The sequence below is a fragment of the Anser brachyrhynchus genome, assembly GCF_964034855.1.
Source record: "Anser brachyrhynchus genome assembly, chromosome: 12".
Classification (NCBI taxonomy): domain Eukaryota; kingdom Metazoa; phylum Chordata; class Aves; order Anseriformes; family Anatidae; genus Anser; species Anser brachyrhynchus.
In genome coordinates, this window is record NC_137707.1 from 14,891,760 (window position 1) to 14,904,761 (window position 13,002).

Below are 13,002 nucleotides of genomic sequence, written 5' to 3' on the forward strand. Positions count from 1 at the left end.
CCAAGGACTTAAATTCAGAAGGAAAGCCAATGGGAAGGAATTTGGTGATACTGGAAAATGCAAATGGTGACTGAGAGAGGAGCCACGCGCTCTTTCTGAGAAGGACAGAGAGCTTTTGAAGAGACCAGTGATGAAAAATGTACTGCAGTAAAATGAAGATGCATCTAAAAAATAATGCGACTTATCTTGATTGATCTTAAGTCACTGTCTTTGTGTCAGGCTTAGGGAGAAGGTATGACGTATTGTTTCTTAACCAAGGGCAAGTTACACTGATGACAGTAATGAGAGGCTTGGCATTTTGAAAGAGCAAAGCAATTGTCATCTTCTATAAAAATCTGGGATTGGATGTATGAGTTATCTTGAGAACAGTGTGATTTTATACATAAAAAGAGATGGTGTAAGCATTACAAATAATGGGAACACCCACTATACTTTTTTTTTGAAGTGGTGGTAAACTGCTTCTATAAGCTAAGAACAAAGAAAATTACAACAGCAAAGAATTAATTTAAAAATCATTGTTTGACACTTTTTTAAACTTTGAATTATCAAAGCAAGTATATAGGAGATAAGAAAACAAAATAACATGAATTGTGACCCTGCTACATTTGGTAGGTGTAATGAGGAGATACTGCACAGACCAAAGTTTTCAATTTTCGTGGTCAAACAGACCCCACCTATTTTCAATTTCATAAGTAAAATCTATGGCAGATGACTCTATTTCCTCCGCAAGACTTGCAAATGTACTTTGACCAAAATAGAATAGAATGGACTGCAGAATAGCAAGCAATATGTACTACAATAAAATTGGTCTAGTACAATCCCTCTGCCAATGAAAGACCTAATGTATACAGAAAGCAAGTAGTTCTTACCGTTTGTTTAGTAAGTATTTGTCTTTATTTAAATTGATAAACATGTTATTTTGATTGTGTTGCTAAACCTAGAGATATTTTTTCCTAGTCATGCAAAAGTTTGACAATATACAGCAATGTGAACATCCCTTACATGTAGGTAGGGTCAGCAAATAGGCTGAGAGACAAGTGCAAGGCAGCTGCTAATCCACATTTTGGTGATAATCCTTAGAGCAGTGAGAAGAGCAGTAGGCATGTAAAAAGAGCTGACTGCTGTCTACCAATGTTTTCAGTCTGCTAAGTGATTACTTCCAGAAACTTACAAAGACATCTGTTGTTTGTGAGTTTTTCCCTACCAGTTTTGCTCAAAGCACCTGCGAGCAATTTCCAGCAAATAGTGCTTCTTCACATGTGTTGCTTCCCTTCAGTGAGAATAGCACTAAAATTTCTCATATTATTTTGCTAGAAACAATAATGTTGGTAACGGTGGGGTATATGCTGATCTGTGTGTGTAGGGGAGGAGTCTTCTACTTGCCTGCCATGTTAATTTTGTAAGTTGATTCAGATCTCACAATGCAGAAATAATTACGCTTTCATGGTATTAAAATAATTTAGCATAGCATTGTTGAATTGATTACTTTAATCAGTGAAAATATGCACCCCAAAATCCAGCTATTTAATCTTGTGCTTTTTACATAGTCAGCGTACGAGGCTTCTTTAACTTGTCATCTTTTTATTTGAGATAATCTGTTTTTCCTTTCATTTTCAATTTCTTTAGTGGTTACTTTTTTTTTCTTGGTAAATAGAAAGAGTATTCCTTGGATTGACCTTCTCTTAAGGAGATACTTTTGGAAATCTCTTTAATTTCTGTTGGCTGAAAGAGCAGGGAGTGAAGAGTTATAAGCAAAAGAAAGGAACTGAAAGGAATTGTTGTTTGTCAAGCAGACTATAATGGGAGCCACATGTCAGAGAGCTTCTGATTACTGGAATCAACTTCATTTTAAATTTTCTTAAATTTATTTTATTATTCTTTTGGCAGAGATCATTTTGTACTATAGTGTCCTTTTTAATTTTTAAATTTATACTTTTTTAAAGAAAGTTCTGATCTCCCACATTATCTTTTTGTGGTTTGTTGCATATGTGAATGTTTTGCTTTTACTGTATCTGATGTTAGGTTTTAATTTAAAAGCACAAGAGGAGTCTGAAGAATGCACGGTCTGTTCAAAACAAAATAAGTGGTAAGGCTTCATGAAGTCAGTGTGGTTTGATGTCTAGGACTTAGTGGGCAGGGGGGTGGAGGAGCTTTTTGTTTGATATTTTCCGGTATTGTAACAACAGAGTCTAGTTTTTGAATTGTTCAGTCTTATTAGATTGACCTGATCTGTTTGGACATGCTGCTCACAAGTTACTCTCAGCGTTAGGAGAGATTTCCGGGTGCAGAAGAACTGTATCTTGACTTCTCGTAGTTCTGTGAAAGGAATAGTCATCTAAGGAAACATTAGAGAACAAAGGCACAGCTGGGGGTTAGCTGGGACCCTACTTGTATGTTTTGCTTTGCAGTGACTTGTTAGTCTGCTTTGATGAAAACAGGAATAGAAAGAGCGAAACCTCCCCTGTCAGAGTCACGTCTCTGATACCGATATCGTGGAATAACTTTAGATACCGAAAAAAACAGATTCGGTTGAACAAACAAGCTTATTCCCTGTGGATTATTTTTGTCAAGGTTACAAAGTTTCCTTGGGATTTCTCTCTGTTTTTACCAAAATCTTCGTTTTTCTTTGCAGGTCATGGCAACCATAAAGAAAACAGTCCTTTCCTCAACAGTTCAGAAGCTGGCAAGGGAGGTGATTACTATGACAGAAATCTGGCCTTGTTTGAGGTAATTTCTAAGTGTTTTTCAGACTTTTGATGTGATTTGTGATCTTCTGAGCTGGGAGGGATTGAATGTGTATTATTTATCATTCTGTGGAAGATAGAGCATTGCAAAGATCCAGGTGGATTGGTACCTAACTCACTGAATGGGAGTCTGGTATCTAAAAACCTGTCAGTGTGTTTAAGGGTAAGTCTATAACATAGTAAAGTATAATGGTACCAGAGGTGACTTGAGGAATTTAAATAGTGAAGCTGTGGCACTGTGGGCTGAGCAGTGTGGAAAGTGAGCCTTGGCAGATTTGCCGTGTTGAGAAGCACTGCGTTGTCCTGCAGGAGAGTGCCTAAATTCAGGTACCCAAATTAGCCTGGATGTCCTGTATTATACCTGCAGTATATCAGTAATAGGGATTTCTTCACCACTTGTGGTTGTAGGTATGCGTTTGCTGTCTGAGGTAATGGTGGGACGTTCTGTGTGATGGAATAGCTCAGATACTGTGGGGCAGAGAGAGGTGACTGGTTCCACGCAGAAGTGAGGAGGACCAGACTCTTATGCAGGAGGCTATCTGGACCCACATCAAGTCCAGCAGAATCCTCCTCATTTTGCTGGCGCTGCATTAAGTGAAAATATCTCACGGTGTGCTAAGACCATGCTTCTAAAAAATGTTTTCAGAAGCTTAGGTTCTGGGGAGTGGTGCGGAGGGTTTATGCATGCCTCTGCAGCTGCTTTCCAGCTGGGCTCCTGAGTTACTGCTTCCCAGTGATCCTGGTTAACTACACCCAGCCAGGCTGGCTGCTGCAAAGTCCAGCTGTGTGGCATAGAGCCTGACACATATAATTAGCCTGCTAGATAGCAACTCCCCCTGGAATGCCTACAAAAGTGTTTGCATGGCAGTGTGCTTGAGCTAAAGACTTGGAAGCACGCTCCCAGCTCCAATGTCTCCTTCCTCCAAGGCACGGTGATTCCATGACCAGGATAAACTGGTTTGCAGATCATGGTTAGTCTGCCATTTGTGGAATTAGTGACTGCTGCTACTTACATGCCTGCCTCCTTCCTAAGCAGTAGCACAGTACCACACCAGTGCTGCAGGCTGTTTCTGTAGTGCTAAAGAGGAGGAGGAGCAGGTAACATCCCAAAGGCTATGCTGCTCAGCTGAATGGGGAGCACGTTACTCCAACCTCTTCCTGGACTGGAATCATAACCGGGTTTTTGAAGATGGGAAATGTAGGTTTCATAGATGAGATTTGTGGAGAGAATAAGAAAAGGGATGCTTAGCTCATGGCATTACCTTTTTACTGTTTGGGGTCAGTTTCTGCATCAGCCGCAAAGCATTAATCCTCCCAGGAACCGTTCATGACAATACATGAAGATATGGTAAAACTTCAGACAGTGAAATCTTTCATAATCAGCTTTGATTTTCTATGTAGAAAGTTGTTTCTCTTTGCCATGCATTACTTATTGTGCAATTAGACATGTAAGGCATTTCAGTTTCACAGAGAAAGGGGAAGAGAATGACTTTGTCCTACTTTTGTTTCTTTGCAGGCTAGCTGTTTCAGTGAGCTGCAGCTTTTCTTTTTTTTTTTTTCTTTTTCCTTCTTTGTCTGAGGAAAGTATTTGATTGCATGGGGAAGCCACTGATTTGTTCTTGAAATTACTTTCAGAAGCAGAGGTTGGATGGGAAGAATGTAAAACTGTGAGGCTCTATACATGTGGCTTCTGGGATTTTTTTATCTAGTTCCACATGAATTAGATTACATAGCTTGAAAAGTGTAATAAAGTGATCAGAATACACATGTGCGTGCAACGATTGGACTTCAATCATTAGACTGCTGGCTTATTTGGAAACGAATCTTTTAAAACTGTCTGTTGTTGTACATTGATGTTAGAGATTCATGCAAGGCACATGTTCATTTTTGTATAGTCCTGAAGCTCAAAGTTCTGCTTTATTGCTGTAATTTGTGTTTTCCAGCACGTAAGGAGAAGGATGCATTCAGTGCATACCTGTTGCCACGGCCTTTTCCTGTCAGAGTTGCCCTCATTTCAGAAATAAGTCCTCTCCTCAGTGGTTCATGCACGATGAAATATTCCATTTTTCCCTTGTTGATTTCACTGGTGTGTTCCTTGGCAACCTCAGGCATGCCAAGGAAGGCATGACCCCACCTACTCTCCACAAATGCTGTGACTCGCAGAAGCTGACTTGTTGCCTTCTTCCACAGGAAGAACTCGATATACGACCAAAAGTGTCATCTCTGCTTGGCAAGTTGGTCAACTACACAAACCTTACCCAGGGTGTTAAGGAACACGAAGAAGCAGAAAGCACCGATGGCTCCAAGAAGAAAGTATCAAAAGTAAGTAAAGATTCTCTCCGTGGCCAGCTAACAAACAGAATAGTTCCCTATGTGAATTTGGAGAGCTGGACTCCTTTACACTTTATCTTAACTTCTGTAGCTGTGAGGTGCTGTGGCAGTGTTGCCAAGAAAACCATAGAACTCAGTGGTAATCAGATGGCAGCAAAAAATTGGAACTGCTCCAGTGGTTGAGGAGGGTGCACTACTGTGCAGTTACATATGCTTGGAGTGGGTTTAGGTAGGATAAGCTTTTAGCTGTGAATCAAAGTACAAAACAAAAACCGACAGCTTTTCCCTAGCGCTGTTTGAGGCGCTGGGTAATATCAGAGATCTCTGCAAGCCTGTTAGGTATGACACAGGGCTTGAAGGAGACAACGCCCTTAAAGAGTGGTGGGTGGAGGTCAGATTGGACACCCCAGGGCAGCTTAAGTGTCATTGTGGTTGATAGGCTCTTAAGCAACTGAATTCCACCCCGAAGGGTCTGCAGTTAGATGGTTAGCCCATTTGGGCTGGCCTTGTAATAAGTAAGTAGAAGGTGAGGTTGGATTGTTGGTAGTTTGATTTCTATCACAAGCGCTATGTTCTAACTGCTGTTGTCAGTGCTCTGGCAGTCAGGCAAGTGTTTTAGTTGGTGCTAAAACTAAGTGGTAGGGTTGCATTTTATGACACTTGCAGGCCTGTCAGTTTTTTCAAAGGAAAGATTTCCAAAGAATGAAGATAGCATTTGAATTCTACAGATTTCATAATATTGTCATGTCAAAAATTTTTGATCCATTTCAAAAGGAGATGGAAGTGATAATGCTGAAAAACAACACATTGTTCTCAAAGAGAATGCACATTACGCCATGCTGAATGCTGGATTCCAGCTCTCTTGCTCACACTGTTTCCTTACTCTGCTTGTTTAGTCAACATGAAGCTTAAAGTTCAGTTTTATCTGGGACCACAAGCACTAAAGTGCTGCGATATTGGGGTTAATATGACATCATTACAAGACTGAGTGAAGGTTGTCTAGGTGCTGTACTGCATTTTGATACTTCAACCTTAAATCAAAAAAGTAATTTAAACTTTTTAACTGTGAGTTTCTTTTGCGTGATACTTGTATTATGCTAATTGTTGAGTCTGTGCAAAGTTTTTACCTTCACATTGCTAATATGAAATCTCATCTGTATCTCTTGTTTTAGCATGCTGTTGAGGGGAATAAGGTGAGGCATCTGTTGTTAATTTGGTGATATTGCATAAGCTAAAAAAAAATATTTCCACCTCTTCTTACCAAAAGCAGGTTGGTGGTTATCCTCGCAAAGACAGAATGGAAGGAGATGCAATAGGCAAGTCCTTACTGTTCAGATAAAGTTCTAATCATCTTTGCTATTAATTTCCTTACTGATTGCCCAGGCAGGATACCAGTGTAAGATGCAGGCTAATCTGAAAGCCAGTCACTTATTTCCCTATTGAGAAAGAATTAAGAGAATTTGGTGATGTAGTGTAATATTGGTTAAGATGGTCACAGTATAGCTTCCTATGGAAGAAACTCAGCAAATAACAGGAAAATGAGAAGTTGTTTTAACTCCTCAGTAGAGTAACATGTAAAGTTTGTTAGTGTTTCTGTGTCTAGGTATGATATGCGTAAACACTTAAGTATTTTGAAACTGTTTACGGCTATAAAAAAGAAATACTGTCCTCATGAAAGCTATGTTTCTATGGTAAAATGCACTTTGGGCTTCTAATTGTCTAGAATTATGTCTTACTATGTCCCTAAAATGTGTGTTTACAGACTTCTCAGATTTTTTTTTTGTAGAATGAGTCGGGTAACTATTCCAAAAGTGATAGTGTTACCCTGTGTTAATACCTCAGTGTTTTTTGTGTAAACACTGCTATTTCCTTAAGTGAATCTTTGCCTAGCATGTCTGTCTCTGAGATAAATTACATCAATTGCAATATCATAACAGTACTTTGAATTTCTTCTCCCTGTCTTGCCATAAGCAATATGAAAGTTTAAACATCTCGTAGAATATAATGAAGTCAAACAATAACTCGGCCAATAATTATATCATAAAAAATGGGAAACTGTACAATGCTGTGCATTGAAATTATCCAGACACTGTACAAATGAGATTATTCCGTGGATTTTCAGAACTTTTTAAAACATTTGGTTTTAGTCATTTTTGAAGTATAAACCGATGCACTGTTGATAACCTATTCTTCCTATTTGAGTGTTAGCATGGGAGCAGGTGGCCCATATAGTTTTTGAGTGCCAGCTTTGGTAACTGACTCATTGCTGAATGTTCTCCTGGGTTTGTTCAGCTAATACATGCCCAACTAACTTGACAAAAGGTGAGCTGCCTGTCCTGTTGCGTTACTTACTGAATTGGCATCTTATTGACAAAAACTTGAGCAAGGAGGGTTAGCAGCCTCTAGATCTGGTATTCAAAAATTGAAAGAAGAAAGCAGTCCTTTCAGTAAGCAAACATATTTCTATCTGAGCCGGTAAGGCAGGTCTCTGAATGAGAACTCTTGTGAGCTGGCACACCACTCTCCCCCAGATCATATCCTTTCAAATTAAAGAGGAGAGCATGAGAGAGCACATGCAGTTGTGCGCACATAAAGTGATGAAATCTCTGAGTGGCGGGTATCAAAAAAAGGGATCTTTCTTCAAATTCTAAGCTTAAATGAGTAGATAATGAGGTGCTTTGCCTGGTGAAGATCATTGTTGTTGACACCCGCTTTCCAAAGCGACAAGACGAAAAGAGATTTGCTATTTCCACGAACTCTGGAAAATGCATTACCCCTTTCTAATCCCTTGGAATCATTAATGCAGAATTTGTGGAAGGTACAAGTAAAGATCAGGACAATTTCAGTGCAAAGCAGCTCAATATAAACATATTACCCTGGTTCAGCATTCCCATTAGATATTTTTGATGGTATCATCCTGTGTTAGACATACATCAGAAGAAAACTGACACTACTGCATTGTAACAGGGTAGAGATTTGGGTTGCTTTTTCTGTTTTATAAATACAGTCTTGTATTAAAGCACTTAGTAGTCACAGTGCTATAAAATATCCCTTTCTCATGGTGGAAATTAGATTAAGTATTTTAGTTCATGTATTTTTAACAAGGCAGAGCATTTCTGTGCTGCTGTTTGTCCTCCTGCTACAGAGCAGCCCCAAGAGCTGTCATTACTGATCAATGTCCCTGAGCCCTGCAGGCAAGTGCTTTGATGATCCGTCATACTAGCACAATGGAAATAATGTCCTTCAGACTCAGATCAATATTTGTATCAATTATGTGTTTGCAGCTGATAAGAGAGAATGCCACACATGCAGGAACATGATCTGCATCACTGAAACTGAGATTTTTGAGATTGTTCTGTCTTTTCTCAGTTGAACTAAACTAAACCAGTGTTTTTCAAAATGCCTTTGTGTTTTATTTCCTTTGTGCAGCCTGGGTTGTTTAATTAGTTTTATTTGACAGCTGCAGAGCCTGAACATAACGTCTTTCTTATTTCAGTTTGCATTCCGTTAAAGCTTCAGTACTGGTTTAGTATCACTTACTCCAACTTAATGTTGATTAAAAAAAATGAATAAAAAGGGTTACGTTGCTGAAGATTACTGGCGTTAAATATTTCTCTGAACAAGCTGGTGCAAGCAATATTTGTGCATCATTCATTTCATGGATGTATTTTTTTTATTCCACAGGGTAAGAAAATGCAGAGTAAACTCTTATGCCTCAGGTGCACTTAGTAATGCTGTGGTTTGGGTTTCATCTGCTGGCAGACGCTGGTGCATCTCCTAGGTTAGGCTGCTGTGCTCTGCAGTAGTCTCTTAGCTATGCAATTAATGCGCAGTTCCTCTGTGGCTGGAGCTGGCTTGTCACTTGATACACAAAAAGGGCTTCTTCAGAGGGATGGGGAGGGGATGATGAACACTAGAGCAAAACTGCCAAGTAGAACAGATAAGAAAGAGCTGAGCAAAGGCAAATTCTTATGCGAATGAAACAGATGTTGAGAGATGTGTAACAGGCAGGCTGAAAGCTCACCTGCTTTGCTAGTACTTGGAACACTGTGCGTAGAATATAAAGCTGTGCTCCCCCTGCCCCTGCTGTGTAATGGCAATAAGTTGGGCTTCTGAGGAAACAAGGGTATTATAAAGAATAGCCTGAGAAGATTCTCCTCTGCTGAGGCATTGGAACAACTAATTTCAAAATCCTTACCCTGATCAAGATACTTAAGTACAAGTGTCATTTCTGGTAGTATCAGAAGACAGCAATTCCTTTCATCCTTGTACATCATCCTGACAAAGCTTTCAGTTCTGTAGGGTGGTAATTTTTGTAGAAATGGCAAATTTAGGGACTTCTTTGTACTGTGGCTTTGGAACGGTATAGTAAGAGCGCTCTGGACCCATTCTGACCCTTCTGGTCACGTAGGGTAAGACCATTGCTGACCACCGGCACACAGTCACATTGCCCACTTTACTTCAGGAGGTTTAGCTTCAGTCACAGACTGAATTCAAAGCTGACTTAAAAAAAAAAAAAAAAATAAAAAAAATAAATTGGTTAGCAGTTCCTGGTATTTCTAACAACGAATTGTTCGGATCCTGTTCATAAGTACGGTTTTCTTTCATCTCAGACACAGCAAATTACTAATGCAGATGAGGACATTCCAAATTGTAATGTGCAATTGCAAGTTGCACTGAATTCTTCGGATTCTTATTTTAACCTGGTGATACTATAACCACTGTATTTTCTGGGATTTTGCTTTGTGTGCCAAAATATACTTTTGCCTTACCTTAGCTAATTCATTCTTTCCTAAGTGAAGACAAGGCAAGAATGAAGTTAGCCGCTTTATTGCTTTGATAGTAATATGCATGTCCTAAGTACCATTGCTTTTGATTCATGACTGATTTGTTTACAGGAGTGCATGTTATGGCTTTATTTTTGCATTTCGTTAATGCTATGTGGAGTCAAATTTGAACAAGTTTTGTTACCTCCCTTTAATATCCTTGTCATTTAGGTGACTGTGTACGGGTTTCTTTGGATGCTGCCTGTCTGTAATATGGTTTGGAATTCAGGTTTATTAATGCAAAGTGTGTAAAGGGATGTGCCTTTGAGAAGTTAGGTTCCCCCTATGTTTCAGCATTCTGTATGATTTTAAATGAAGAACAGAACCTTAAAACATGGAAGCAATGAAATGTCTTGGCAGGAAACCACAGAGATTTTGGACTCTGAATTGCTGCCAGTGCCAGGTGTGCCAATGCAGGGACCACTTCTATTCCTTGAAACTAAACCTTTCCCAGTGGCACTTTGATATCGTTGTTTGAGATCTGACTGTCCCTTGACAATAACTATTGAGGCAAAGGAGAATTCTGGAAGATACTGCGTTGAATGCCAGTAGTGTGCAGTCACTGTGAAGTCACGTAAATAATTTGCATTTTTACAGTCACTGTTAAAAGCAATTCAGAGTCTGATGCTAGTATTATTTAAGTATAAGAAAGGTAAAATCATTACTTTTATCTGGAATATATAAAATGAAAAAAAAAAACCTAACACATTAAGATTGCCTGTAGATTGCTTCCAAATCTTTTGTGGTTATAACAGCACAAAAGTATATTTTCCAGGAAGCTAATTTATAAACTCTGGGGAGTAGGGTAGGTTCCGTCCTACTCTGAGTCTGCAGCCCTCACCTGGTTTTATCCTAGAAACTCTGTGGTTCTACAGTAAAACAGATTAATATGGTTAGCTGTTAGTGACTAGTGTTAAATGCTGAATATAATGATTTCAAACGTGAAGATGTGATAGGGTCAGCATCTTGTTCATAAATGGTGGGTTTTGGTGTTAGCAGTTTGCTTCATGTTTTGTGGAAGTGGAGGATAATAGTACTTGTGTGTGCCTACTTTATGTTTCACAGATTTTTTATCATTTGAAAAACTGAAGTTGTATGTTTTTTGGTTACCTATGCTTTGAATAATTCCAGATAATGAATGCCAACATACTTTTTTTTTCAGTCACCCAGCATGGGCACCCTGATGGGGGTGTATTTACCATGCATGCAGAACATCTTTGGGGTTATTCTCTTCCTTCGGCTGACTTGGATGGTAGGAATGGCCGGAGTTCTCCAGTCCTTCCTGATTGTATTACTTTGCTGCTGTTGTGTAAGTATATAGCTAAAATAACACCTGTTACATAACACCTGTGAAACTGGTGAGACACTTGGAGAGGCTGCATTGTAGATGCATGTGTAATGAAAAGCCATGTTTTTGTAGGCATGTGACTTTTTTTTTAAATTTGTGTGTGATCATATTTCTAAACTGGCAAACCATTTCTAGTGTAGATACAGCCATAAAAATGGTGTTTGTTCAGCACAAAGCTGTTTTCTGTGTCCATCTTAGGTCACAGCTGCCTGCTTTGCTGGACAAGCCTTTGTTGGAATTTCAGCTCTGCAGAGGGAGTGACACCTGTGCTCTTTTATCATGCTTTGTCTGCAGACAGACATTATTTGACCTGATAAAGCAGCCATCTCTCAGGCAAAAGTCTCAACAGCTTGATTAAATTCCTGCTCCCCTTGTTTTCTTTCAGATAATGACCTGTCAGGGCAGAATAAACAGAAATATTTTATTGTTTGTGTGCTGGCAGGTTTACTCTAACAAGGAATAAGTTACAATTTAAAAAAATGTTGTTGACACCATTGCTTCCTTTTTCTTGTTCTCATAGACCATGTTGACAACCATATCAATGAGTGCTATTGCCACAAATGGCGTTGTTCCAGGTAAGTGTAGTTAACAAACTACAACTAAAATGTGGTTTTAATCCAGAGAAACTTGTTTAAGCCAGTTTACAAAGCCTGAATTCATATCCAGTATTTCTCTTTAATATCAATTAGGCTATTTAGGCTATTTTTTTTTTTGTTTTACTTACCTCTGTACTAACAAAAAGATGCTTTAACTGAAGCTCTAGAAAAGCAGATACACACTGTAGTTTTGGTACATTCTTTTTGTGATTGTTTAAAAATGTATAACAACCAACAAATGACAATTTTACCCTCTCTTTTCTTGTTTCATAGCTGGTGGCTCCTATTTCATGATATCCAGGTCATTAGGCCCAGAGTTTGGTGGAGCTGTAGGGCTGTGCTTTTATTTGGGAACAACATTTGCAGGAGCAATGTATATCCTTGGTGCCATTGAGATTTTATTGGTGAGTAATACTGGGGCAGACGTGCTTTTAAGGCAACTGGCAGATAGAAATACTGCAGTATTCTTGTCCTATATTCATATGCACGTTCACATGTCAGACCAGAAGTTCTCCAGTTCTGTACTGCTAGCATTGCCCTTTGAAAGTTGCGTGCTCTGTGGGTATCTAGAATGCAAAGTCTCATGAAAATGTGGACAGAAGCATGACTTAATCAAATATATGTGCTCATCATTGATAAAGTTGGCTGAGTTGTACTACTGAAATAGAATGAGCTGTTACCCTTTGACTTTTCCTATAAACCAAAGGTTCCTGGTGAAATTGGAGAATGATTTGCATTTCTTGTATAGGGACAAGATCACTACAGTAGTGTAGGCAGAATTCTGTTTCTGTGCTCCTTCAGCTTGCTTTCTTCTTATTTCAGACATATATTGTGCCACAAGCAGCAATTTTTTATCCATCCGGTGCCCATGATGCATCCAGTGCTATGCTAAACAACATGAGGGTGTATGGAACTGTATTCCTCATCTTAATGGCAGTGGTGGTCTTTGTAGGTGTGAAATATGTTAACAAATTTGCTTCCCTCTTCTTGGCCTGCGTAGTAATATCCATACTGTCCATTTATGCTGGAGCTATCAAGTCCATCTTTGATCCACCTGAATTTCCGTGAGTAGTATTTCTGGACTGGGGTGGGGGGGTATAGCTTTGACTACAGATTTGGAAGATGGGATTCAATGGAAGTTACTTAAAACTTGTGCC

General features: G+C 39.1%; 1 protein-coding gene across 2 annotated transcripts in view; it reads left to right on the plus strand.

Annotated features, from left to right (window-relative positions):
* The window catches only part of SLC12A4 (solute carrier family 12 member 4), a 50,335-nt gene that overhangs the window by 17,302 nt on the left and 20,031 nt on the right, over positions 1–13,002 (plus strand). For both annotated transcript variants that reach the window (XM_080553016.1, XM_080553015.1), the window contains exons 2-7: positions 2,633–2,727; positions 4,935–5,066; positions 11,064–11,210; positions 11,770–11,824; positions 12,119–12,249; positions 12,668–12,909. In XM_080553016.1, coding sequence (XP_080409142.1) covers positions 2,633–2,727; positions 4,935–5,066; positions 11,064–11,210; positions 11,770–11,824; positions 12,119–12,249; positions 12,668–12,909 — 802 coding nt within the window. The remainder of the gene's footprint in view (positions 1–2,632; positions 2,728–4,934; positions 5,067–11,063; positions 11,211–11,769; positions 11,825–12,118; positions 12,250–12,667; positions 12,910–13,002) is intronic.